Below are 25,591 nucleotides of genomic sequence, written 5' to 3'. Positions count from 1 at the left end.
TACAGAGAACGTAATCGCAAAAAAGTGTACTTCCTTTATGTACATGGCTATCGGATATTATATAGATTTGAACCGACATTCGGTTTTAAGTAAACAGTGTCACAGACTAACGTCGCAGAGGGTGAACGGCGCTTTGTGGCGCCGAACGTTTCAGCACCTCAACGTTTTGTACTCTGTAGCGCGAAGCGTTCATCACATAGTCACAAGCCTCATAATCACTCGCGTCGGTCAACAGGGCGGCGGCTCGGCCTCACTCGGCGGCGGCGAGACCGCTTTGTCTTCCATCTTCTTCTCAGCTATTGCACGTTCGCGCCGCTCCAGTTCCCTCTCTCGCTCGTTCAGTCGAGCCTCGCGCTGGGCCAGCTCTGACTCCCGCTCTTCGAGCCTTCTTTCTCTTTCAGTCAGTCTGGCTTCAGCGTCGAGGAGCCTGGCGGTCAGTTCTGGATCGGTCGGGGGCGGAGAGGTCGATGACGTGACATCGTCGACAGGCGGAGTGAGAGGTTTGAGCGCGACGTTCGGTTGGAAGTCTTGCTCGAACCGCGTGCAGTCTGCCAAGCGCACCACTCTCTCCGGGTGTTGGAGCTCCGGTTCCCTCTTGCCCCAGGGTCGGAAGGCGGGCGTGGTCCTGCATCGCAGGTGGGCGTAAGGGTCGAGGTACAGCGCGTAGCCGAAATCTTCACTCCTCACTTTCTTCGGCGGCGATTCTGGCGGCTCTGGCTTGCAGACGATCGTCTCGACCACCTGAAATTGAGAAAAAATGATTTGAGTACAAGATGAAAATTCTACAACCGATTTATCATGTTATAGGGAACATTAAAATTTAGGGTTTGTGCATAAGTATATCCATACCATATAGGTATACCATACAGATCAGTTATTATAAACGAGGTCAATTATTCTATATTCTATAAGTATTCAAAATCATAGAATTCTCTAGGAATTAGCTTGCGAACAAGCGGGCTAAGAATCAATTTAATGAGATAACATCTCACATAATGGAAAGTTCTATGTAGATGACTACGTCGTAAATATCTTAATTTGCGACGCACTGACGTGGATGCTCAAAGAGGTCGTGCTTATCTCCTTGTCGAGATGAAAGTCTTGACCGGCGACATAAACAACTTGTTTACCATGGAATATCATGTACTAAAAGCATTAGACATTTTACGAATGAACGAGAATTATTAAGTCAACACTAAACACTCTTTCACTAAACAATCTTTAAAATATCAACAACCCTCTTGGCTTGGTTTTAGTGAAGGGAGAGTTATGAAATGTTATGACTCTCGTATTATATTATTATGAATTAAATGTGTAATTAATTGAATATGAATAAACTTTTAGCTAAGTTTTATAAGAACAAAGGAAAACCCTAATTAGAACAATGTAATGTTTTCATTTTGATATTCCTTTATACAGACCAACTTAATAAAAATAACCTCTAGAATAATTAATGGATTATCTCGGAAACCATCTCTCTGAAATGTTTCTTATGAAAAGGAGAATAAATTGCCCATTACTAAGCATCTTGGAACCACGCCTTCTACGCCAACAAATGTGAATCTATAGTTCACAGGCGGCTTTAAAATGAAAATTGAAAATATTTTCCCAAAGTTCGCTACAATACGAAAATTTTGGAGCATTTTCCTCTCTAACAGAAATTATATTCATAAGGTACCTAAAAAAAAACAAAAAATCGTTGTACGTTCATAAAAGATTCATAAGTAGTGATGTCATGAGCAAGGAAAATATCTTTTTTTTTAACTGTTGACAGTTGACATTAATTATTATCTACAATGTAAGGTGGTGTGACTTTATCTATGGAAAACAAAAACAATGGCGCGACCCTAAGGCGCGACCGCAATAACTATTGATAATGGTTACAACATCTGAAAATGTCTGGATATCACCTCCCACATCGTAGGCATAATAATTGTATCACGTACTAAACTTATGCAAAAATCAAAGAAAGTCGATTTCGGTATGTTTTCTCAAACGGAACAAAGTAAAAGTTTTCGTAAAATAGTAGGTACTATATGTGTAAAACTTAAAACTTCAACGAATTTTTAGAGACACTTCCATAATTTGCAGACCCATTTGTAAGAGTTCAGAGCATCTTTAAAAAAACTTATCATCTAGGTGGTACCTACTGCTACATAAAACCCAAGTAAAAAATAGATCGCGGCTACACGCGTGGAACCCGGCTATCTATCTATATGAAACTACTAGCGGTCCGCCCCGGCTTCGCCCGTGGTACATATTAACGTTTTCTCTACATAAGAACCATCCTCGTACTTCAAGGAATATAATAAAAAAAGAATTATCGAAATCGGTTCAGCCGTTCTCGAGTTATGGAATTACAACGAAAAGTGGCATTGATTTTTATATATTAGATATGTGCCAAAGTTCAACCAACTTCAATAAAATGATAATACAATGAACTATATCAGTTAAAATAATATTAAACTGAAAAACCGCAAAGAAAATATGTAGGTAACAAACTTTAAAGGAAGTACGATGCATCATAATCGCGAAAGGTATTCACATTCACAACATTACGTAAGCTGAGGGAGGCAGACGTGGGTTGTGCTATGTAGGTCGTAGGTCGGGGCCGCACAGACGACCCCCAGACAAGCTCACCCTGACGCAAGCCGTGTTGCTAATACGAAAACACGGATCGATAGCTGATTTTGCGTGTAAAGGAATCTCTATTTTAGTGGCGACAACACTTTCATAGTTAATGTCATTGAGATAAAATTAAAAATTGATGAATTTGTTCAGAACGAGATTGAATTTTTGGGCAGATAATGAGATTTATTTTTTATACAAAAGAAAGTCATACATTCGTGAATTATTCAATAATAAGTTAAGTGATAGGTCCTGACTCCTGATAAGTTATAGTCTGGCGAAGTAATGTTAATAAAACTAAAATAATAATATTTTAAGATAAAAAGTAGACACGATTATCTGGTTTTTTGAGAGGTTATCCTTCGGTCCATTAGCCAAAATACGACTTTGATAAGTCGTGAACACCAGATAATAATATTCATACATTATTAAATATTTCTGATAATTTTTAAATTGTGATTTCATATTGAATCTCAAATCTCCCACCAACATTTTCGTATTAAAAACACGTAGCATAAAATGCACATTGCGATATTGCCAGTCGCAAGGGAAGGTGGGTCAGAGGTCGCGCCGGAGTGGTGTAGACGACCCACTTGTGAATAATTTAGCGACTCTGTGCGAACGCACGTGTCGTCTGCTAGTTATGGTTTTTGTTGTCGATGGATCTTGGGTTGAGCCTTTGAGCGGACTATTTTTATTTATAGATACATGTAAATATTTTTATAGAGACAATCACAGGAGACAATGATAAAGATAACCATCTACAATAAAAATATATTCTTAACCATACTCCATTACTTAAAATAACAGCCATTATTTTTGACAGTTCGATATTGGCGCTAAATAATGTCAAAATTGTACTTACAAATAACCTAAATAGGTAAATAGACGACGAACAAATACTATAATAGAATTTCTTCGGCCCATATCGATGTCTATTGATGCAATACAATAGATAGTAGTTATTTATATGTATGTTGTAGATATACAGTCAGTGTAGGAGTACAGCCATTGTTAACAGCGCATAATGCTCAGCAAAGTACTACTAATGAGAATACCGTTCTGTATTTCACGACGATTTTTAAAAGTCCCCTTTTGTTACGTTTTTCACTCGTAATCGAAGTAGGAAACTCGTTGCCAAGGGCGGACAATAGTAATTTTTGAAACGATATTTTTTTACTTCTTTCTAGATAAAATTATTTTCTACATGCAGCTGCTTCAGATAAGTTTGTTAATGTTGAAAAATATTTAGGTCTTCTTACAGGTGCCGTGTTGGTGTCATGAATAGGTCCTTTTTATTATTGCAGATTATTATGCATTGTAAAATGCTTTCAGGACCAGATTTATTCTTGCTCCAAATAGCATATATGTAGTGAATTAGATGATACCTTTACGTACATAACATTATTATGTATTATAATATTATAGTACCTACTTAGTAATCGTATTCAAAACAGCAACTATTTATATTCCTCACATAATATTATCATAGTTATAGATCTTGGTTTCTAAGGCAGAATAAATATTCAAGAACACGATTTATCTATTGCACATAAATATGTACGAAATAAAATGATATACGTACGCCATGTTATATTCATTTATTCTTGTGGGAATTTATCATTGTATATTACGATAGTTTTGGAATAATTCAGTAATCAATAATAAGTTTACCCTTGTTTTTATACTTCTTTAACTTATGATATTATGTTGATATTATTACATACGAATTTCGGCACATTTGTATCATGTTTGTATCGTTGCCGTTGCAATAAGCCTTCAAGATGTGCTACACATAAATCGTGTCAAAAGATCTGATAGACTTATTATATGACTGTTCAATTATGTTCTATTTCGATAAACATATTCCAATATAATAAGCTTATTTCGGGCATCGTAAAAAATATTGATCCTCTCAACTGAAGATTATGTAAATTGGCGAAGCAAATCATAATATCCTTAAATCGGATAAGTCCTTGCCAGGTTTCCATTGTTAAAGCCCGATTATTACTGCCTAATTTGTTAATAACATTAGAAGGAAAACGAACCTTGGACTGGCAGTACTAGTCTTTACATGTGTTTGAATATAAAGGGATTTATATATAAGTATTAACATACGGTAATTAACTGGTCGAACGTGTAGTTAGTCTATACTTATTATTTCTTTTGAACGGTATGTTTATTGTGTAAATTTAAACTTATAGAAACTATTTTACATTAATAAATAATAGCTGGATACAAATTTATACAGCCTTTATTGGAGTAAAATTGATGAGGTGGCTGAAAACAGGAGTACCTATTTAATGTTTTATAACAAGGCCCCCGTTAAACACAGTCATCGTTAAACACAGTTAAAACGAAAAACAATTTTCTTTCCTCCTCTGGGGGAATATAATTCGCTTAAAAGAACTGCCAAAGAACATTACTCAAATTAATATATTACATAGAAAAGCAAAATTACTTAAAATCCATTACACTATCTGCCCGGGCCCTTTACTACGAGCTATATAAAATATCTATTACGAAAGCCGACGTACCCCAACACCCCCTGGCGCCAAGGTCACAGACGTCCCACGCGAAAATCGATTCTATACACATACCTATAGCGTACACTCTCGCTAGAGTTCGCCGCTCGAATTAGACGTACAATTTTAGTTCATTCAACGTTCTGCTTTACTGAATGGAATTAAGATACAAATTCGCAAACACAAGGGAATTCAGTGCCGGATTTCACGCGAGCTAAGCAATTGTTTAGCGCTTGAAATTTTGCCAAAATTCAGTGGGTTTTTCGCTACTATCTCCGAAGGGGAATTTCAATGCCTCTTGGCACAAGAGGGGCTGGCTTACGTGTCGATTCATAAATTTAATTTGTGATTTGTCAATGGATGGGAGTGAGTTGGAATTTATTACTTATTTATGGTTATCTTCGAATCTTTCCCCGCAATTTCGTAAAAGATTTTATTAGATATAAATATTTGCTTTTTATTTCAGAAGGATTCAGACTAAAAATGTAAATTTACGATACTATGCTTAATGCAAGTTCTCGTTGCTTTTTGTCCGTGTATTAAGATTTTAAACTTCTGTTCAAAAATCCTATCAAAATCCTAACAGAACTTAAAATGCGCTTAAACTTCGCGTCGATTGTAACTAAAGTATGAAATAAAATATGTCTTTCACTAATTTAATTCTATACAACAGAAATGCCTGCATTACTTAAGTTAAATAACATTTACTAAGACCACATAATAATCCTAGAGAAAGACGAACTAATCCTAAACATGAATGAAAGCGACATAATTTTTTATTTTATTTAAAAAAGAACCCGGATAGAAGTCCGGCCCTGGACGTAGTAGTTTTAGCAATCAATGAGGCAGCTTCACATGAATTATGGAGCGTTTGAAAACAAGTCTGAGTTGTGAAACAGCATTGTATTGCTTATAATAGTTATAATAATACTTATGCATTGCTTGATCGTAGGTATATTATTGAAATCCCTTTTTATAAGCGGCTCTATCCGGGTTGAACCGGATTTAAATTACAAATTAGAACATGAAAACTTTGGCATACCAGTAGGTATACTATGGTATACATATAGGGCTTAGGGCATGCAGAACCGAGTCCGGTTCCAAGTTTCTGAAACCCGGTTCAAAATCGAGCTCAGAACCGGGTAGAACCGGGTTACCCGGTTCTTTTATAATACTTCGGAAAAAAAACGAAATTAAACAAAAGTAACTGTAAAAGTACCTGATGGGCCTTTTATTTTACGCGGCTTGTGTCTTATTTTATTAAATTAATAAAGAAACAAAATTTCAATACGTCTCTTTTTTTTTTATAAGACTGATAAATATTAGTCTTATAAAAGTACCTTGTTATCGTAATATCACATATAAACTTAAACCTTATTCATTAACTGCAAACTGTAAAGCAATAAACCGGCCAAGTGCGAGTCGGACTCGCGCTCCGAGGGCTCCGAACAAACCTATTTTTAATAATGTTGTAACCTTAAAATTTATGTTTCTAGCAATTTTTCCTTTATCTGTGTTATAAGACGTTACTTTTACCAAATTTAAAGGCTCTGTGTTCATGGAAGTACCCTGTAGGTTTTGAGTCCCATGCGAATGTCGAAATTTGCGAAAATTTTCAGCATTTACGGCTGTATCTTTTGATGCGTTGGCTTGTGAGTTTGACTTTTTCACAGCATCAAGGGGCCGAAGACTTGAGTATTCGATATAAATTTCAGCATAATACCAAAAACAAAAACATCATCATTATATGAAACAATAAAATCAACAGCTTTTCAAATTCACGACAAATCTAATAAAAATATTTCAGTAGCCTAATTTTTGTCATTTTCGAAGCCAATTTTTTTTTTGGTAATACACCCGTAGGAAACTTATAGCATCTAAGGTTAAATAACCAATCAGAGCCACGCTTGAGGCGTGGACCGAAAATTCGCGATGCACGTTAGTCTGACGTTGCCAGATAGAATAAATTTGTTAAAATAATGCAGCAAAATATAAATAATACTTTATATTTTAATATTTTGGTCGGAACCGGGAGAACCGGGTTTCATACTATTCAGACCCGGTTCTCAAGATCATCAAAAAACCCGGGTTTACCCGGGTTTTTTGGAACCGGGTAAACCCGGGTGCATGCCCTAATAGGGCTACTTATTACTAAAAGTAGTATAATAGCGAAAGTCCTTATGTGGAAGGTTCATGTAAACTGATTGAAGTATGGCATAGATGTGGATTATTGTCTAGAATTTAGATCTTTAGTCTATTGTTCATGCGGACACAAAATGAATGAAGCCGCGGATTGGAGCTAGTTTAAAAACAAGGTTTTTGAAGTGAAAACTTCTTTAGCGGCGTTGGGTATAAAATCTTAAACTCGCGTCAGGACACGTGGCCAGATCGAAAGAGCGTAAGACGGATGTTTTTTTTTTAGCCCTTATATTCCCACCATTCCAAAATATCAAACATGCTGAACGTTAATATGTAATCAAGTTTTCACTTCTGCCGGCACTCCCGGAGTGCAACCCGTCTTTTTTTTATTGCACGTATCTCTCTACTAATACAATTTTACATCATACATATGTATTTATATTACATATGTACTTAAAAAAATGTAAAGTATATATAAATATTTAATATCCCTATGATTATATCATTAATGTTCACACACATACACGGAAAGAAATTTACCAAACCAAATTCAGATTTCTGCTACATAATTTTCACCCTAAATGTTACCTTTTACTCAATTCTACGTACGTTCATTTAATTACATGTGAAATATGATATTTCTACCAATTTCTACCGGCGAAATTCCCACGACCTCGCATTTTCTGCGAATCACTCAAAGGGTCTGTAATGCTTTCAGAACCAATTATTGAATATATACCTGTATATAGTTATATATATATATATAAATCTCTACACGTGATGTATGGAAAATGCTGATCAAATACTGTAGATAAGTAGATCCTATATATTTATAGAAAATGTTACTAATAATATATAAAAAAAATTCTGAGAATTCCAAAGGTTTTTTTAGTTTTTGAAGATGGTTTTTAACGCAAAACCCAATGCGTCAAATTATAAATTGAGGTAAATTTAGGACAGTAATAATAAGTAATTGCAGATACATAAATACTTATACAGCTGTTTATTCTCTATTGAAAATATTTAAATAAAATACAGTTATAACACATGCTTACATGTCAAAACGACACCCTCCTTTTTGAGGTCGGTTAAATGTATTTATCTGACATGTTCAACTTTCTAACATCCCACCCACTGCCCTTATCGAGACAAGACTTAAGTACTTGTTATATGCCCAAAAACGACGGACAAAACCTAAAAACATGCTAAAAAGCGTACTAAATCTTTTCGAATATATAAAATTTAAAATCCGTTTTTTATTTCAAAATAACAAGCTTTTTCAATGCGTTTTCAATGCTCTTGCTTTTTAGTAAACCGTTATTCATATAATTATTATATTAACCGTATTTTTTATTATTAAAATATTTCGGTACCTCATCTTTACAATTGAAAAAATGTTGATTATGAACTGAGAAAATTGATTCCAAGTTTTCAAGTTTTTAATAAATATTTATCGTCTTATTTATGTACAATATTATAACAGCGTAGGTATTTTAATCGATTTTTATACAAAAAACAAACTTCCTAAAAAGATCAATCGCAACCGATGCGACAAATAGCATGTGAATCGATCGCTTTTTAAAGCCTACTGTCAAAATTTCTACACGGGTAGTCTATGGTTTGACTATACTGATAGATCGCTTAATGCCTTGCGTGTCATGTATAACAATGCGTTTAGAATGCTGTTGGGACTGCCTCGCTACTGCAGTGCGTCTGGAATGTTTGCTAATGCGCATACTGACGACTTCTGGGCGATTATACGCAGAAAAACAGCGTCTACTTTAGATAGAGTGCGGCGCAGTCGCAACAGTCTCATGATGATCATTTCGGAGCGATACATGTCATCTTTCATGGGACACTTTGTGCGTGAACTTGTCCATTCAAAGAGACAAGTTTACGCATAGAGTGCCTCATCAACTGATAATAATGAGTATATTTTTAATTTTTTAATATTCACTAACATTAGTTATTAAGTCTCGTACTAACATAAATGGATCTGTGTAATCTAATTGTTTAAATAAATAAATAAACACTATGAGATCGATATCATGACATGTGACATTTACCACCATCGGCGTGACATTTTGAGTGACCTTAGAGTAAAAATGTATTTCATAGTCACTTCAGAGTGCTTTATAGTCACTTGACATACTAGGCGCGTAAATATCGCAAATCTATACTAATATTATAAAGCTGAAAAATTTGTTTTTTTTAACGCGCTAATCTCAGGAACTACTGGTCCGATTTTAAAAATGATTTCGGTGTTAGATAGCCCATTTATCAAGGAATGCTTTAAGCTATATATCATTCCGCTTAGATCAACAGAAACGGAGCAATGGGGACTGGGGTTAAAACCATTGGGCACAGCTAGTGGTAAATAAGAATGAAGCTTTCGCTGCACAATCTAAATCTAATCTAAAGTAAAGCTAATTAGAGTAAATGTTAATTCAGTGACTAAAGATTTGAATCAAACTACACGACCGATTAAAATTTAAAATAATATTTTATCTGTTGCAAACTTTCAATCCCCCATTTGTTATTTTGTTATGTATGTAGCACAGATAATTCAAAATGTTCTATGTACACAGATAAGATATAGGTAATAATTCGTATCTAGTGACACACATAATACTTTTTTAGTTAATAATTATAGTAATAAATAATAATGTACTCAATTCTTACTTCAAATCACGTCTGTCTTAAATATTTCGCCAAAATATCTTTATCGTAATTTACGGCCTTGGTCTTAATCTCTATAAAGATAAAATAATCAATACTGTTTATTTAAACGGTTAACAATATCACAATTCGATGACAACTCCGACTCTTGTCAACTTTTGGCTTTTGATATCGTTTTAGCGCAAACTTGTGGCGCAAACACTAATTTTGATAAATAATATTATGTCGAAGAGAACATACATCCAATCTAAAGGATATTTTTTAGTATTTAGTGTATTATCAAAATAAGATCTTATACGCTTTTATACGCTGAAATTGTATAGATGGATTAAATTTTAATTAATTAAGAAAAATGTATCAAGAACAACTTCAAATAATTACTAGTAAGATGACCCTGCTATTTAGTATTTAATAATAATGATTATTTATTAAAGCGTATTTCAGACCACTTGTTTATGAAAGTCGGTTAAAATTTAAAAAGCGTGTTCAAGATCAAACCCACACCTAATAAAGGTAAAGCGCGGGTGTGAAATATTTGCGTAAAAATCCTTGAAATTCGTCTGTCGTAAATAATAATATGAGTAATTCATTGATACAGAAAAATGCTGTTTCAATGGTAGTCAGTGTTTATCGATCCCTACGGTCAGAGATTTATTTATTTATTTATAGCTCTAGATAAATATATGTATTATGTATACATATATATACATACATATACATTCCTTGTAACTAACGGCGGCAAAAAAGAGATGTTAGAGTTTAAAATGATTTAAAAATATTAAACGTTAATATAAAAGCTTGAAGTGCAGTCTGCAAATATTAATGTGAACATAGAATAGAGATGAAATGAAAATACATAAAAAAAAAGCTAGGTAGGTATGTATTGGTCGCGGAAGAATTCTAATCAATACCCGCGGCCCCATCATTAAAGCGGCTCGACGGAACACAGTGGGGTTTTAGTCGGTAAGAATCCGACATAACCCTCGGCTCCTTCCCCGGGGGCCGTGGGTATCTTTGGAAGATTTCCCCACTATAAAAAAAAAAAAGGTAGGTATGTATTTCTTGAACGTAGTTTGAAGACTATAAAAATAAAATTTATAAACAAGACATATCGTTATAGTGAGTAGATATGTTAATTTTCCTTGAAAAATATATTTTATAGATTTAGAAAGGTTTATTATTTACTCCATGAGCAATATTGTGAAATAGTTATTCTCAAAATTAATTAAACGTTTGCCAAGGAATCTCCGAGAAACAATTTAATACAAATGAATCTATCTTCGCGCCAATTATAAAATATTTTGCTAAACCACTTCCGCTTTATATTGATGAGTCAATTTCCGTTCAGAAATATCGACTGTGATCATGGCACCGGATGTTTTGGAAAACGAAGAAAATTCAATGAAAAATATTTTTTTGTAACATTTATTCTAAGATTTATGTGGACATAAAGTGGTTAGGAATGTGTTTGTTTTTAAATAATTTAATATTTTTGGCATGTGAAAAGCTTTTTGAGTTTAGAATAACTCGGAAACTAAAAGAAAGTATTTATTGTTAAAAAATAATTACTACTCTGTATTTCAAAATATCAAATTTTATATTATCCTGCATTTTCTAAAATGACATGGATTTTCTTTTGCATCGTTTCCTTTCAACATATTATTATTTCAATTTAAACTAAATTTAAAAAATTAAGTAAGTATTTTTTATAAATATTCGAATCCCACAACATAAAGTTTATGCTACACGATACAAACGATTACACGATAAAAACCGTGGACTAAATCCTTTAAAATCCAAACAATCTCTCGAGCCTAACAATAACATTTTTTCAATGTTTTCGAAATCCTTCGTGGAAACTCTTTTGGTCGGTTCGTTAGTCTGTGGACTTGTTTTTTAATAAAAATAACTCCTAAAATAGCCGTTATTCGGACCTTGGAATTATAATTGTGTTTTTTTGCTACTTTTGTTTTCTGTTCAGTTTTGTGACGTTATTTTGGGATAGCAAGGTCACACATAGAATGATACATGGATATATGTATATTGTATAGTATGTACATAACATAGCGTAAGGTGTGATCATTTTCTATAGTTTTTATAAAATATGTAGACAGAAAAGTTTTAATATGTCAGTATTTTCAATTACAGAATCAATATCCGAAAAACGCGTGTTCTAAAAAAAACGAAAGTGTCATTTAATAAATGGCGGGAAAATGAAGCGATTCTTTTTTACGGCCGGTAATGGAATGGAAAAAATTTGACGAGGCTCCAAGAAAACGCTCGTGTAATGTTTTCATGAGCTAATTCCAAGAGAATCTTGGCGACACATTTACAAATTCTTCAAACGAAATGATTAATTTTCGTCGAGAATAATATATCGGTATAATAAAGCCTATAGAACGAATATTCCGAATTTAAATGTTGTTTGTTTTTAAATGTTGTTTATGGTGTAGGTATGGCGCTTGTTGTTTTTATTGAGGACTCATTCAGTTAGTTTTAAACTAATTTACGTAGCTACCTAATTTATTAGTGTGAATATTTATATAATAGGTATTTTATGTATACAGTATATATCCTATGTAAAAGGATTTTATACCCGGTATGGGTTATAAATTAGACCGCCTCCTTGGTACAGTGGATGACGCGTGAGCGTAGTACCGAGGGGTCCTGGGTTCGATTCCCGGTGGAGGCGAAGAAAAAAAAAATGTCTCGGTCTGGTAGGACACAGAAGGCTGATCACCTACTTGTCCCTAAAGAAAATCGATCAGTGAAACAGATGTATACATAATGCATCTGCCCCTTACCCCACTACGGGGACACGGGACTTCACTTTATGGGTTATAAATTAGAACGGTTGGACAAAATATTCCTGTTTTCATGCTGATGAACACAGCTAAGCCGAATCTTGCTGTTATCCCATGGTGTTTTTATATAGCTATACTTAGCTACTTTTTAGTATTCTGTGTCTATACGTTACTTTTGCGTATTACACACTGCCATACATCTCATACAAGTACATATAAATCATAATATACATCTGAAGAAATGACAAATGTATCGGTATTTAGAGAATCTTGGCTCCATCTCTGGGATGCCAGAAGCGTGACATCGCACGATTCGGCGAATAGATTAAAAATAAGGAAAACTGACAGATATCGCGAGTAACGAAGGGCCCAAGTTATTTGCTGAATCTTTTGTTGGGTAAGTATCTGTATCTTATATAAAAGGTAAAAAAATGCGACGAAGATTGCGTAGGGGCAGTTTTTCGCGAGTTTCTTGATAACTTTCTATATAAATGACAGTTTTATGTATAAATTATTATCGCATAAACTTTGTATTTAGTATGCTGAGCTAAATTGTAATGTATTTACTTAATTTGATATTAAGCCCAAATTAGCAGTCTTTTGAAATCACTTTTGGTTATTGCGTTTGAGTTTCATGGAAGTCCATTAGAAAAATCAAATTAGTATTCAAATTTGAATGTCAAGACTATTAAATGCCCTGACATTCTGATTTGAATTGTAATATATTATGTTCAATATTGTCGCATATTCGATTCCATTTAAATACAAATATAATTAGAACTGTATCGTAATCTACAAAGACTTATATAATATAGAGAAACAAAGCTCTTCTAATACGTTCCTTTATTCCCATTTAATAACGATTTCGAAATTATTTTCTGTAGGTATTACTAAGTTTCTAAGCTAAGTTTAAGTTTTAATTTAATATTTAATCTGTGGTTTTTGTAACCTGCATACTTCCAACTCCAAGGACTGAATAGAGACGATTTTAATATTGTTTTTTTTTTTTTGCAATAAGAATATAATGTGATGCGTAGGTCGAAACTTCAGAGTGAGGTCGGATTTCAATAGCACAAACATCGCCTTTTTATTTACATTGGCACACGCAAATCTGACTCACTCGGCCACCTGAGTTATCTGGGCTTTAAGTATTTACCATTCGCTTAACGATCCATGACCACGAACGATTGCCGATAGAATTGGCTTTGAATAAATTAATAGTTTTCTAATTTGCATCGCCGAGGACGCTAGCTTGTTTATGCCTTTGTTTTTCATAGCTAAAGGAAATTAGCGTAATGGCGGCGCGTGGTTTGGTAGTGATACTAAGGCGGGCGGCAAGATGTTGCCAACAATTTTTACAGGCATAAATCATGAGAAGCTGTATAAGTATCGTATAAGCCTAATTTTTATGAATGGATTGGTACCTATATCATGTTTAGAGCATGTTTGTTTGTTTTGTTATTATAAAGTACATTTAACAAAGACCAAAGAACTGCGCTATGTGGTAACTAGACTGGATGAATTCTAAAAATATATTTTTGCTCCTAATGGCATGTTTATCGATTTAACTAACACAATTGCGTCACCGATCCAACTAGTTCATTATTCAATAATTTGTAATCAGTTAATTACCTACCTATTTAGCGCAATAAAGAACATCTGTAATTGACAGATGTCAGCTTGACAGCCGTCGCAGATGCGGGCCACAGATTATGTTATTATAAACATATTTCGTAACAAAAAGGTTACATAACTCGGACACGTGTCCGACGCTATTATTGAATGACCTAGACACATAGCTGTCTAGACGCTGATAGCAGGAAAAAATTATAGTTGAACTTGCGTTGAGGCCGTATTGCATGCAATAAAAAGTCAGCGTTTAAAATTAGAACATTGCATGTGGTCATCGTACTTTTTTTCGATGTAAGAACTAACGTCGCTTCTTACGTTGGTAAGACGTGGACGTTGTTGATTTTTTTTTTTAATTGACCACAGTATACATAAAATACATAAAATATAAACAGGCGTGTTATTTATGTAAGCTTTTCTAAACATTAAGAACGAAGTCGCGCTTCATATCTTATCCAAAAATAAAAATGATTTTATATAGGTATATTTGGTAATAATAATAACGCTTATTTCATCTTATTATCTAATTGACGGGTAAACCCGAGAAAATTTATGAAAAAATTGATAATTTTACTAAGATTGGTAATAATAATCACGCTTATTTCGTCTTATTATCAAATTGACGGGTAAACCCGAGAAAATTTATGAAAAAATTGATAATTTTACTAAGATAGTAATCTTTCTTCACCACCATGTGATAGATAATATTTATGTGCGATATTTTTTTTACACGAAGTACATAGTAACAAGCTTTAAAGTTTAAATGAATAAAGGACACAAGCTAAGAAGTTTATGTATTCGATATTATAAAAGTGTATTCCTCACATTGAATATTTTAAAAGAATAACTATAGGAACAGCTGCTGAAGCAAACAGGAGCAACATATGAAATATGAACGTAGGTTATTTATTTATTTACATATTTATTACATTAATACTACTTTTATGAGTTAATATTTGATAGGTCTACTAGTATTCACCTGTCCATATCACAGATATAATACTATTCCATACTAATAAAAGAATATTTTGTGTATCACACACGGATTGCTAAACAGATTTTAATAATTTATAGTACCCAGATAGCATGTTGAAATTCGAAAACACCATTCTTTTTCAACGTTTGTGTTACAAATTAATACTTCTACCTCTATAATGAGCAATGTCATAAAATATGCTGAACTTCATAATTCTACGGAAAAATCAATAGTCTTCATTACTAGGAGTAAAAAACACAACAGGAAACGAAACGGTACTTTCGCATTTACATTATTAGTAAAATATAGATTAGTGTGGCTAGACGACAGCCGAGTTAAGTAGACCAACGTCTGTGACAGCAAATATTTTGTAAACATTTCCTATTAGCATGTGTTGAATATGAAGAAACGAAAGTAGGCTCACTTTGAGTCATTGAAAACAAGTGTGGAGTGAGAAATATTAAGTTTATTTATCAAGAGATTTTGTGTGTTTTTATTTTATGTAAAAAGTTTTTTTTTATCTTGATTGTTCATACTCTAAAGGCTTGATAAGAAGCAATTTTAGTCATATCTAGTACAACTTGGTGTTTTTACATTCGTTATTTGGCAGATAAAATAGGATGTTCAATACCACAATCTAACATCTTTAAATTTTCATTTAAATCCATTCAATTCATACGTAAAAGAATTAAGAACATCAGTAGCCCCACACAAACTTTCACGACAATATTATTCAGATTAAGAATAAACTACAGGATTTAAACAACGTCACCGAACATCATCCAATCAATAAGATAAAGACGTTACACGCACTATTCAGAGAACTCAGGTCCAAATTCGAGCATAAATCCACAACATATTCTTATTAGAAAACGTTGGCAGGCCTCCAGTACATGTCAAGATGCCTGTGCACCTGCTCAGCGTTGCAATGCAGCTGTATATCTAATTAATTGGGGTGAAAGTGCCTATTGTCCCGCGTGTGCCTGTTAATTTATTCGGAGAAATGTATCGCCTTATAAATGACGTGAAATCGATTTTGATTTCTAAGAGTCAGCTTAAGACGCCATGCAAGAATTTATTTATACTCAGTACTACCACATTACCAGTACATAGGTAAGTAGGTATGTTCTTTTTACATTTTTTAGTTCTTAAGACAAGAGCCATTGCCAGATTTTAAAAAGACTTTAACCTTGCTCAAAATGGAGCACGTAAAATAGAAACATTAAAACAAATATGCCTGACTCATCCAGATCTATATACCGTAAGAAGGAACCCAATTAGGTTTGGTATTCATACGCTACACATCGATGTGTTCTCACACAAAATTGGTAGAGACAAAAAGATATCCAAATGGGCGACTCGATCGCAAACAATTCGCTATTCCCGTATAATAGATATATAAAAGCAATTCCCCTGGTAGTTTTATTGCGCCCAGTACGTCCACCCCAGTCCCCACTGGGCTTGCTAATTTCGTCCGCAGCTCATTTGATCTTATTGCAAACTATTCTTGCTACCAAGCGTTGACATTTTCAAAGACCTGACACAGTTGTGTGGAAACTTTGGTTATTTGTTACTTCGCCGATCGAAAATGGTAGTTTGGTAGACATGGGCTGAAAACAAACTGTTTTCTGTGAGGGTATCTTAGATTCTGTGTTAGTGTTGGTTCCAAAGGACTTATAGAGGAATCAATTAATGAGTGTGATTGACTTTGTACACAAAGCAATCTGTGACTCACGATCATCTAACTAACTGTTGTGAGGAAAAGTATCTTCAAACGCTCTATCGATCTTTTAAAATCCATTAATACTTAACAAAAAATAATTTCGTTTGTTATTACTAATTTTGTTATAATTTCATCCAATTCTTGTTTGAAGTAAGCAACAAAGCGTTTCAAGATATCATTTGCATATTCCAACAGTTTTCAACATTATGCGATAAAATACCTAATTCATAAATTGACACATACCAAAGGTTTCCAACTCCCGCGCCACGGTATTACTGTTCGCAGTGTTTTGTTTGAAGTCAAGTGAACGGTGTTTAAAATGATGTATGAATAGCTATGACTAACGCCTTATGTCCATATTCATCTTATTGTTTTATTTCTTTGAAGAGATTACCGGCGAATGGTGCAAGATCGCAGGATTGTATCGGATGATGGACGTATTAAAATGTCATTTCGCTCCAAGTGATATTAGCTGACGTGGGACGCCATCTTGTGGTAGATATACGTATAGTTGTGAATATAGGAAATATATTTCATTATGACTGGATATAGTGACTCAGGTATAGTTTATTTTAACTCTAGAGAAAGCTCCGATTAAAAGTAATAATATATCCACACTTTCAAAGTTCTTTTTATTCCGAGACAAGGGTCGTTATCAAGGTTTTCTATATTCTATCAACCAAATATTCCCAGCTTCAAAGTTTAAAAAAAATTTCCAAATTCGACCCGGCCGGGGCATGTTGCTAGTAAAAGACAAAAAGGTTTGATCCACAAATCATCTTAAGGCTCGCAAGGAGCTTCTAGCATCAAAAACAGCTCAATCCAAGATCATTAAAGAGGAAGTCACGGACTATAACCAAGTATATCTGCCTAGCAACCGGTTCGCGAGATAAGATCATCGCTTGTGCACTAACCTGTTAACTTGAACCGTATTATAATGAGATCGCAGATACTAGTATAGTATTCTCTGTGGAAGATTATTATCCATTGACATGGAAATCGTTAGGACGTTTGTTGTGTGCTGTGACGTCACAACGGTTTAGATTTTGCATTTTTATTTTCTAATACGAGTTCAATGTGATTTATTGAACAGAAATTTTACTGCGTTAGATTTTATATGGATGGATGAAATTGCATCACATTGATTTTTTTTACTACAAATAAAATTAAAATGAGGACACACGTGCTAGAGGTAGAGAATCCTGAAAGTTTTTTTACTACGATACTAATTACTACTACATATCTACGAATAATGAAGTTAGGTTATGATTATAAGTATTATAATTCGTAACTATTTATGTTTTTATTCTGCCTCAGAGCACTTGCCGATAATGTTATGAAATAAATGAAGAAAGAAATAGGATTCACAATTTTCTCACTTTCATTTATTACAGGAATTTGCATTATAACAATCCCTCTTTTGTTTCAATTAAACAATACTACATATTAGGTAATATATTTTTTACAATATAAATTACTAGGTAGTTAGGTACGTAGTACGTACGCATTTAGATAAATTCTAGTAGCAATTCGTTCAGCACTCAAAATAACTTGATTTCCATTTTTATGGGGACAATAAATTTTTACGAATTGGAAAAGCGAATCGCGTAAACGTCTAGATTTAGGTTAAAGCATATTTCAGAGTCAACTCGCGTTTTAGATTCGTGATATGTAAATTGTGAATTTACGACTTTTGGTGTTGGACCACCGGCAGTGGGCCGTAACTTTTTAATGGAGGCACAGATAATAAAATACTATAGATGGCATCTTTTAAATTCATACTGGCAAAGTCTTCGCCTATTGCCATTATTAAGAAAAAAAGAGAAGCTGAATTCGAGAACCTAATTGTTTTTATTACCATCAATATTTTTTTCACAGGGCTATCTTCTTGCCATATCAGATTTTTTTTTCATAAAAAGGCATTTAAATATACATATTATAATAATTTACGAAGGTCATATTTGTGTTCCCAACATTAGTATAGACTTCAGTCATCTTCCACTATCGCGAATAATTAAAAAAACATAGACTATTAATTTCTAACACAAAAAACGGGTTTCAAATTAACAGTTCCATTTAGCATTCACTATTTAATTACGAAAATATTCATAAAAAATCGTTAACAAGTCAGCAAAGAGATTAAGAATAAAAAATCGATTTTTCACTCACCATGTTGTGCTAATAAATTGCCTACATAGCAATAATTAATAGATGTGATACTGTTATGAATATCCATACTAATATTATAAATGCGAAAGTAACTCTGTCTGTCTGTCTGTTACTCAATCACGCCCTGAACCAATTTGCATGAAATTTGGTATGGAGATATTTTGATACCCGAGAAAGGACATAGGCTACCTTTTATTGCGAAATATGTACCACGGGCGAAGCCGGGGCGGACCACTAGTAATTTATAAAATAAATGGCTTCAAATTATAATCATAAGAGTGTTTTTTGTTAGAAAGTCCATCGATTTGCTTTTAACATGATATTTAAGGTTTTCTATATCAATGGAAATTAGCTGATCATGCCACTGGTTATCTATAAATTATAATTTACTAATCTTAATGAAAATGTAAATTTGTGTTTCCCATGATAAAGGTTGCGTTTACGAAAAGTATTCGTTCGTTTACAATAATTACAAGGAGGAAATTATTTTTCAAGGTTATTTACCAGAAGACACGTCGTGTATGCAATTCTTATCTGCTTTAGGATTTATGTAGTTTTAATATTTTTGATAATACTATATGATTGTTTCTATGATCTGAAATAAGTTGCCAAAGCATTACTTCAAATTTAATCTAAGCAAAAATTAATATTAGTCACTAGAGCTAGAATAATCTATTTCATCATAACACATGCTTAAGCCCTTACGATCTCAGTGACCTTTACAATTACAGTTTCCACCAACAATGCAATTTATTATCAAGGAAATTATTAAAACAATGTAATACAGTAAATACTTAAAAGACTCGAGTTATCATTTATCAGAGGTCAGAGGGCGCCGCGTGCGCACGCAGCGGTCAACGACCCCACCCTTCCTAGAGTGCACTAATTATTATCAGTTAGATAAACACGTGTTGAAAAAATAACAAATAAACACGTTATCTTTGAAAAACAACAAATAAACATTTTATCTTTAAAATCTGGTTTGAGATTGTCAATTTGTTGTTTATTTTTTTAATCTGTAAGTTGTATATACCTAATTGTTTATATAATACTAGCTAACCGCCCGCGGCTTCGCCCGCTTTCTCTAAAACGATTTGAGATTTAAACTATCCTATCTCTCAAGTTGGATCGAACTGCACATGGTGTGCGAATTTTATTATAATCGGTTAAGTGGTTTAGGAGTCCATTGAGGACAAACATTGTGACACGAGATTTATATATATATTAGATTTATTTGTGGGAAAAAAATGTTAAGACTTTTAAAGGTGTTTATAATTATTGCTTTCTCATGCGCGTATTTAAATGACGATAAGGCAGAAAAGTTACAAAATATAATTGTATTATGTCTTCTCTTCCGTCTTCTCGTATATTATATTATGTATTATCACAGATAATATTAAGTATGTATTATAATAAATATCGTTCTCTACACGTGTCAATTCTCCACAATGCCTTGAACAAAAATATAATATTCTGTGCCCCGCGGTTTTACCCGCAGTGCTCCGCTCCTGTTTGTCTTAGCGTGATGATATAATAGCCTATAGCCCTCCTCGATAAATGGGCTATTTAACACCGTAATAATTTTTCCAATCGGACCAGTAGATCCCGAGATTAGCGCGTTCAAACAAACAAACAAACTCTTCAGCGTTATAATATTAGTATAGATGAACTATCCTAGATAATATGCCGAATGTTTGATTACATTATGTCCAAAGCGGGTGATAGAAAAAGTGTGAACAATGTCTACTACATAAACATATTTTTTGTTAATTATTTTATGGACAACCTAATAAAATTTCTATTAAAAATGTGTTATTTCCTGTCGTGTGTTTTAAGGATATCTTTTAAAAATATATCCTTAAAATTATGTTGAGTTTGGTTTCATAACAGATCTTGAGCACGCTAACAAGAAAATCTACTTATTTTTTTATCCGAATTTCAAGTTCACTGCTTAGGTAATAAGAGTATTGGCAATTATACAATAAAAACACACAAAGAAAGTGGATAATACCACAGATAATATAATACTGTGATAATTGAGACCACAATCTAATTGCTAATTAATTAGCGAACTTAAAATCTTCTTGTAAAGCATTTTTTGAATTGCAGCACTGTAAAGCGTCTTCAACTTCAAGGCATTTGACTCTGTTATTGTAATATAAGATGACGAAACTTTGTCCGCGTCGTGCTTTTTTTCTGGGAAAAACCTCAATTATTAAAAACATCGCCAAAACATATTACTTATACCGACCATCGCTCGGTCAGATATAGTCTTGTTAGAATCAGTTCAGCCGTATCGGATGACAATAAACAAAAATATGATTTTAAAGAATTCATGTTTTGGTATTAGGCAAAGAACTTAGTTTTTTTTCACATTCATAAAGTTGTATTGACCTTCATTTTCTATACCAAACATATTTAATTTATGTATTATAGATATACATATATTATATCCAAAGAAAGTAAAGAAAGCTTGGTTACTGAGTCTAGCATAGCTTCACGATCATATTCCCAAGTGATAAGCCGAGGTTAGTACAATCACATTTCACCAGCCAGGATACCCGTTTAAAGGTCGAGGTTTTTGTCCTAAACTAAATACCGTTATAAATAATTTAGATAGCACAGATAAGGGAAAATAACGTAGGTAGAAAAAAAAGTTTTTCGCAGCGTTCTAGCACAGTTCTAGTTTCGAATATCTAACCATTATTATACACCAGCAGTAAAAAACTACAAACAATTATAGAGAGTTGATTATGGAAAAAATTACCCTATATTTGGTCCTGGGTGTTCAATTATTATAAATGCAAATTGAATTGCAAATATCATTTAAATCGGTGCTGTGTGATATACCGGTCTATCTATCTAATTAGTTGGACAGACTATAGCATTTAAAAACCTAGTGTAGATTAAGAGAAGACACTCAACCTTAAAAGAATGACGCATATCGCATTTAAAAATCTAGTAAGGATTGCAGATTTAAATGTTAACCATAGAGAAACCTTGCTACATTTACAGTCAAAATACAATATCTTATTGTGAAAACAAATCACGAATCCCAGCCCATTCGTAATAGAGTCGTTGCAGTAGTTTATTGTAGTACACCACTCGTAAACTATACCCCCTACAATTCGTTTTTGTTAATGCAGGACGCATCCAAATCATCATGCATGGAGCATGTCATTATAAGTTAAAAGTTCCTGTTTTTGGGATTCCTGAGGGCATGGAATGTTTATTTAATTTTGTTATGAAATGCGTAGAGGAAGTTTAAAGAAGATTGTCCGATAGATTAGACTTGTATTAGGAATTTTTCATTGCGTTTGGATCCATAAGGATATACAGATATCTGGAATATGCGGGTAGCTAGATGATATTCATTTATTAAAGTCCTGCCAGACCGATTTTCTAAATATAATTGACGTAAGAGCTATCCATTTTTGACTGGAACATAATCGCCGGTTTTAATAATGCAATGAAGAGCTTCTGTGTGCATGTTTTTTATACATTCTGAGCCTATTTCCATTTAGATTCAAAGTGGAGCCGGGGCGACCAGCTAGTCCTAAAAACCGTCGCTAGATGCTCGGAAGCATGTGTAGATTAAAGTGTGAATATCAATGAAAGCGGTGCATTAAGCGCATCCTGCACATCAATATTCCCGCGCTACGTGACGTGACACCCAATATGTAATCTGTGACACCGCGCCAATGGTGTTGCCACTTGCATACCGAGTGCACGAATTTGTGGAATATATAAGTGGGTAACGTGTGTGATCAATTGTAGCACGGAATACGTAATTGATAATACCTACTTCTTGTTACGCAACAAATTCGTGATGTTTTGTGTTGTGGAGTTTTATAGAAACCGGAACAGTAACAGTATACAGATATGAAAAGACAATATTTTCGGGTAAGCAGTTAAAGCTCTTGAAACTGAAAGTGGTTTAATCTTGACTCTATCTTTTTAAGGAGAGCTGAAAAGAACACTTCTTTACTACTTGATAAATATAACTTCCTTCTGGTATTTACTTCCTTATTTTCTTATTGAGTGGTAAACAACATCTAGATGCTATCAAGTCTTAAACCTTTATGTACGAGACCCACTTTTCAGTTTAAAATAGGCAGTTTCTATAGACTTTATCCAGTGAATATTAAGAGTACTGCAAAATCTATTTCTATTTTTAAATAATATAATGACGCTAAAAACAATGCGCACTGCACAATGCATACGTGATATTAATGTAATATGCCCATACAAATGTGCCATTTTACCGCATATAACAATATTGCACGCGGCAACACTGCGGCCATTTTGAAATCCGCCACAGACTACACAGAACGGCGACCTCGCGACCGCGCACACATATTAATGCTGACCGCCCACGGTATAACCCGGCTAAAAATATAAACAACTTGAGAACACGACCGACCTCTTAAAAAAGTGTCTCCTTATTCAGCCGGTGTTTCCGTTTATTGTTTTTGATACTTTTTGTGAGACGAGGTCGTGTGGCATCCGTTTTGAATATTATTATGGGCTCCGAGAAAGTTGTGAGATCGTAGATAACAATCGATCTTGTGTTGGAAATCGGTTTTTGTGAACTCTTATGTAAAGTGCGACTTGTTTGTTGAGTTTAGAACTTACAGATACGATTAATTGTAACAAATATTAAACGACTTTTTATTTAACGAATAATGAATTTAATTAGTTTCAATTCTTTGAGGATTGTTTTGTATATTTTGTATAATCTGTACATACTTACTTATCGTTCCGAGACTACTACCGCCAGATGTGTATAGCCGAAGCGTGAAAATACAATATCAGGAATTTCAAAGTTATTAAGAAAAAAATGTTGTGTGGTTGTATGAAAATTGAAAACACGGTAAAAGTGAAACTTTCTTTCACACTATAGACAATTAACTAAAAATTATCATATTTGTACGATAATTATCGTACGTATCGTGCGTCACGCGACATGCGCTACACAGACCAAAAAGTTTGAGACGATGTACTTAATAAAAGTTTCACTTTAATAAAATTTTATTTAGGTACCTGTCTACACAAAAAATATTATCGAAACATGAAAATTGTATTGTTTTTCTAGTTGTTTATTTAAACCTCAATGAAACGAAAAGTAACTAGCGTGACGCTAGAAGGTTAGGGCCAAATGATATGCAGTCACGATATACCTAGTTAGAAACGTAAGGTCATCTACTTCCCGATCTAACAGACATTACAATTAATACGAATGTCTGTCTGTTGGATGTTTTTTGATATACGACATTTGTTAAAATGTTATCTTATTAATTCCCAGTCGATGAATGTGAATTTTCGAAAATCTTTGAATGCAGTTCAATTTCTTTCTAAAAATAAAGGAATAATTCTTTTCAGATTTACTATCTTCAGTATTTCAAGTACTTTCCCTCCAGGGCCATATGTGATTTTTTCTAGACTTGTTTTTCATGATCTTCATGTTTCGAATTAAACTCAAAACTTTTTATTTTTGTAAACTCTTATAAAAGTGCTTATGAATAGTCAATTTCTTAAGTTTATCAATATACCTTTTAAAATAATATACTTGGAAAGAAGCTTAGTACATTATTAATCTGTGATTTGGGTATGTACCTTCAGCTGATAAGCCAGGTTAGACATTAACCAAACAGATATTTGATATTTGGTTAAATTACTACAAACATACATTTTTACATCGTACTGATATGTAAAAATGGCAAAATGTCATCATTTTTGAATAAAAAACTTCCATACAATATCCCTCAATAGCATCATTTCACGAAAAAGGAAATAATGGCTCAAAATAAAAGTAATTCGTTTTTGTACCAAGCGGAGTTAGGTACAGGAAATCGAAATTATATTGAATAATGCTGTATTGAATGGAGAATATTGCCAGTTATAATATAGCAAATCACCACCTCCCGTGGTTTTATTGCTTATTTAAAATTAACGATAATTGGATACTTTTTACTCGTGTGTTGCCAGTTTTTACCTTATTTCCATAATAAGTAGTAGCCATGTTTTGTTGTTTTTGTTTAATAAATACGAGAATTGCTTGTTAAATTGTTTACGTTATAAATTTATAATCTTTACGTCAAAAATTATGTTGATGATAATTATGTATTTTTATCTGTGATTGAATTGTTCGAAGTTGGTTCGAAGGGTTCGAAGTAAACTACTATAGTTGACCATAAATTGTGAGAAAATACTTCAAATTAATCGCTCGATTTAATTGCATAAAGCTCTTAGAAATACCTCTAACTCATATTTAGCTCCGCATGTAACAATAAACTTCAATAACATTCTGTTTTGTTTG

General features: G+C 33.4%; 1 protein-coding gene across 1 annotated transcript in view; it reads right to left on the bottom strand.

The window, feature by feature from the left end:
- The window catches only part of LOC123697741 (ski oncogene), a 48,884-nt gene continuing 23,293 nt past the window's right edge, over positions 1-25,591 (bottom strand). The window contains exon 2 of the mRNA XM_045644279.1: positions 1-741. Within this exon, the coding sequence (XP_045500235.1) occupies positions 229-741 (513 nt within the window). The 3' untranslated portion in view covers positions 1-228. The remainder of the gene's footprint in view (positions 742-25,591) is intronic.

Source organism: Colias croceus, chromosome 15 (genome assembly GCF_905220415.1).
Source record: "Colias croceus chromosome 15, ilColCroc2.1".
NCBI classification, from domain to species: Eukaryota; Metazoa; Arthropoda; class Insecta; order Lepidoptera; family Pieridae; genus Colias; species Colias croceus.
The sequence above is the reverse complement of the archived record's forward strand: the minus strand, read 5'-3'. Positions and strand labels throughout refer to the sequence as shown.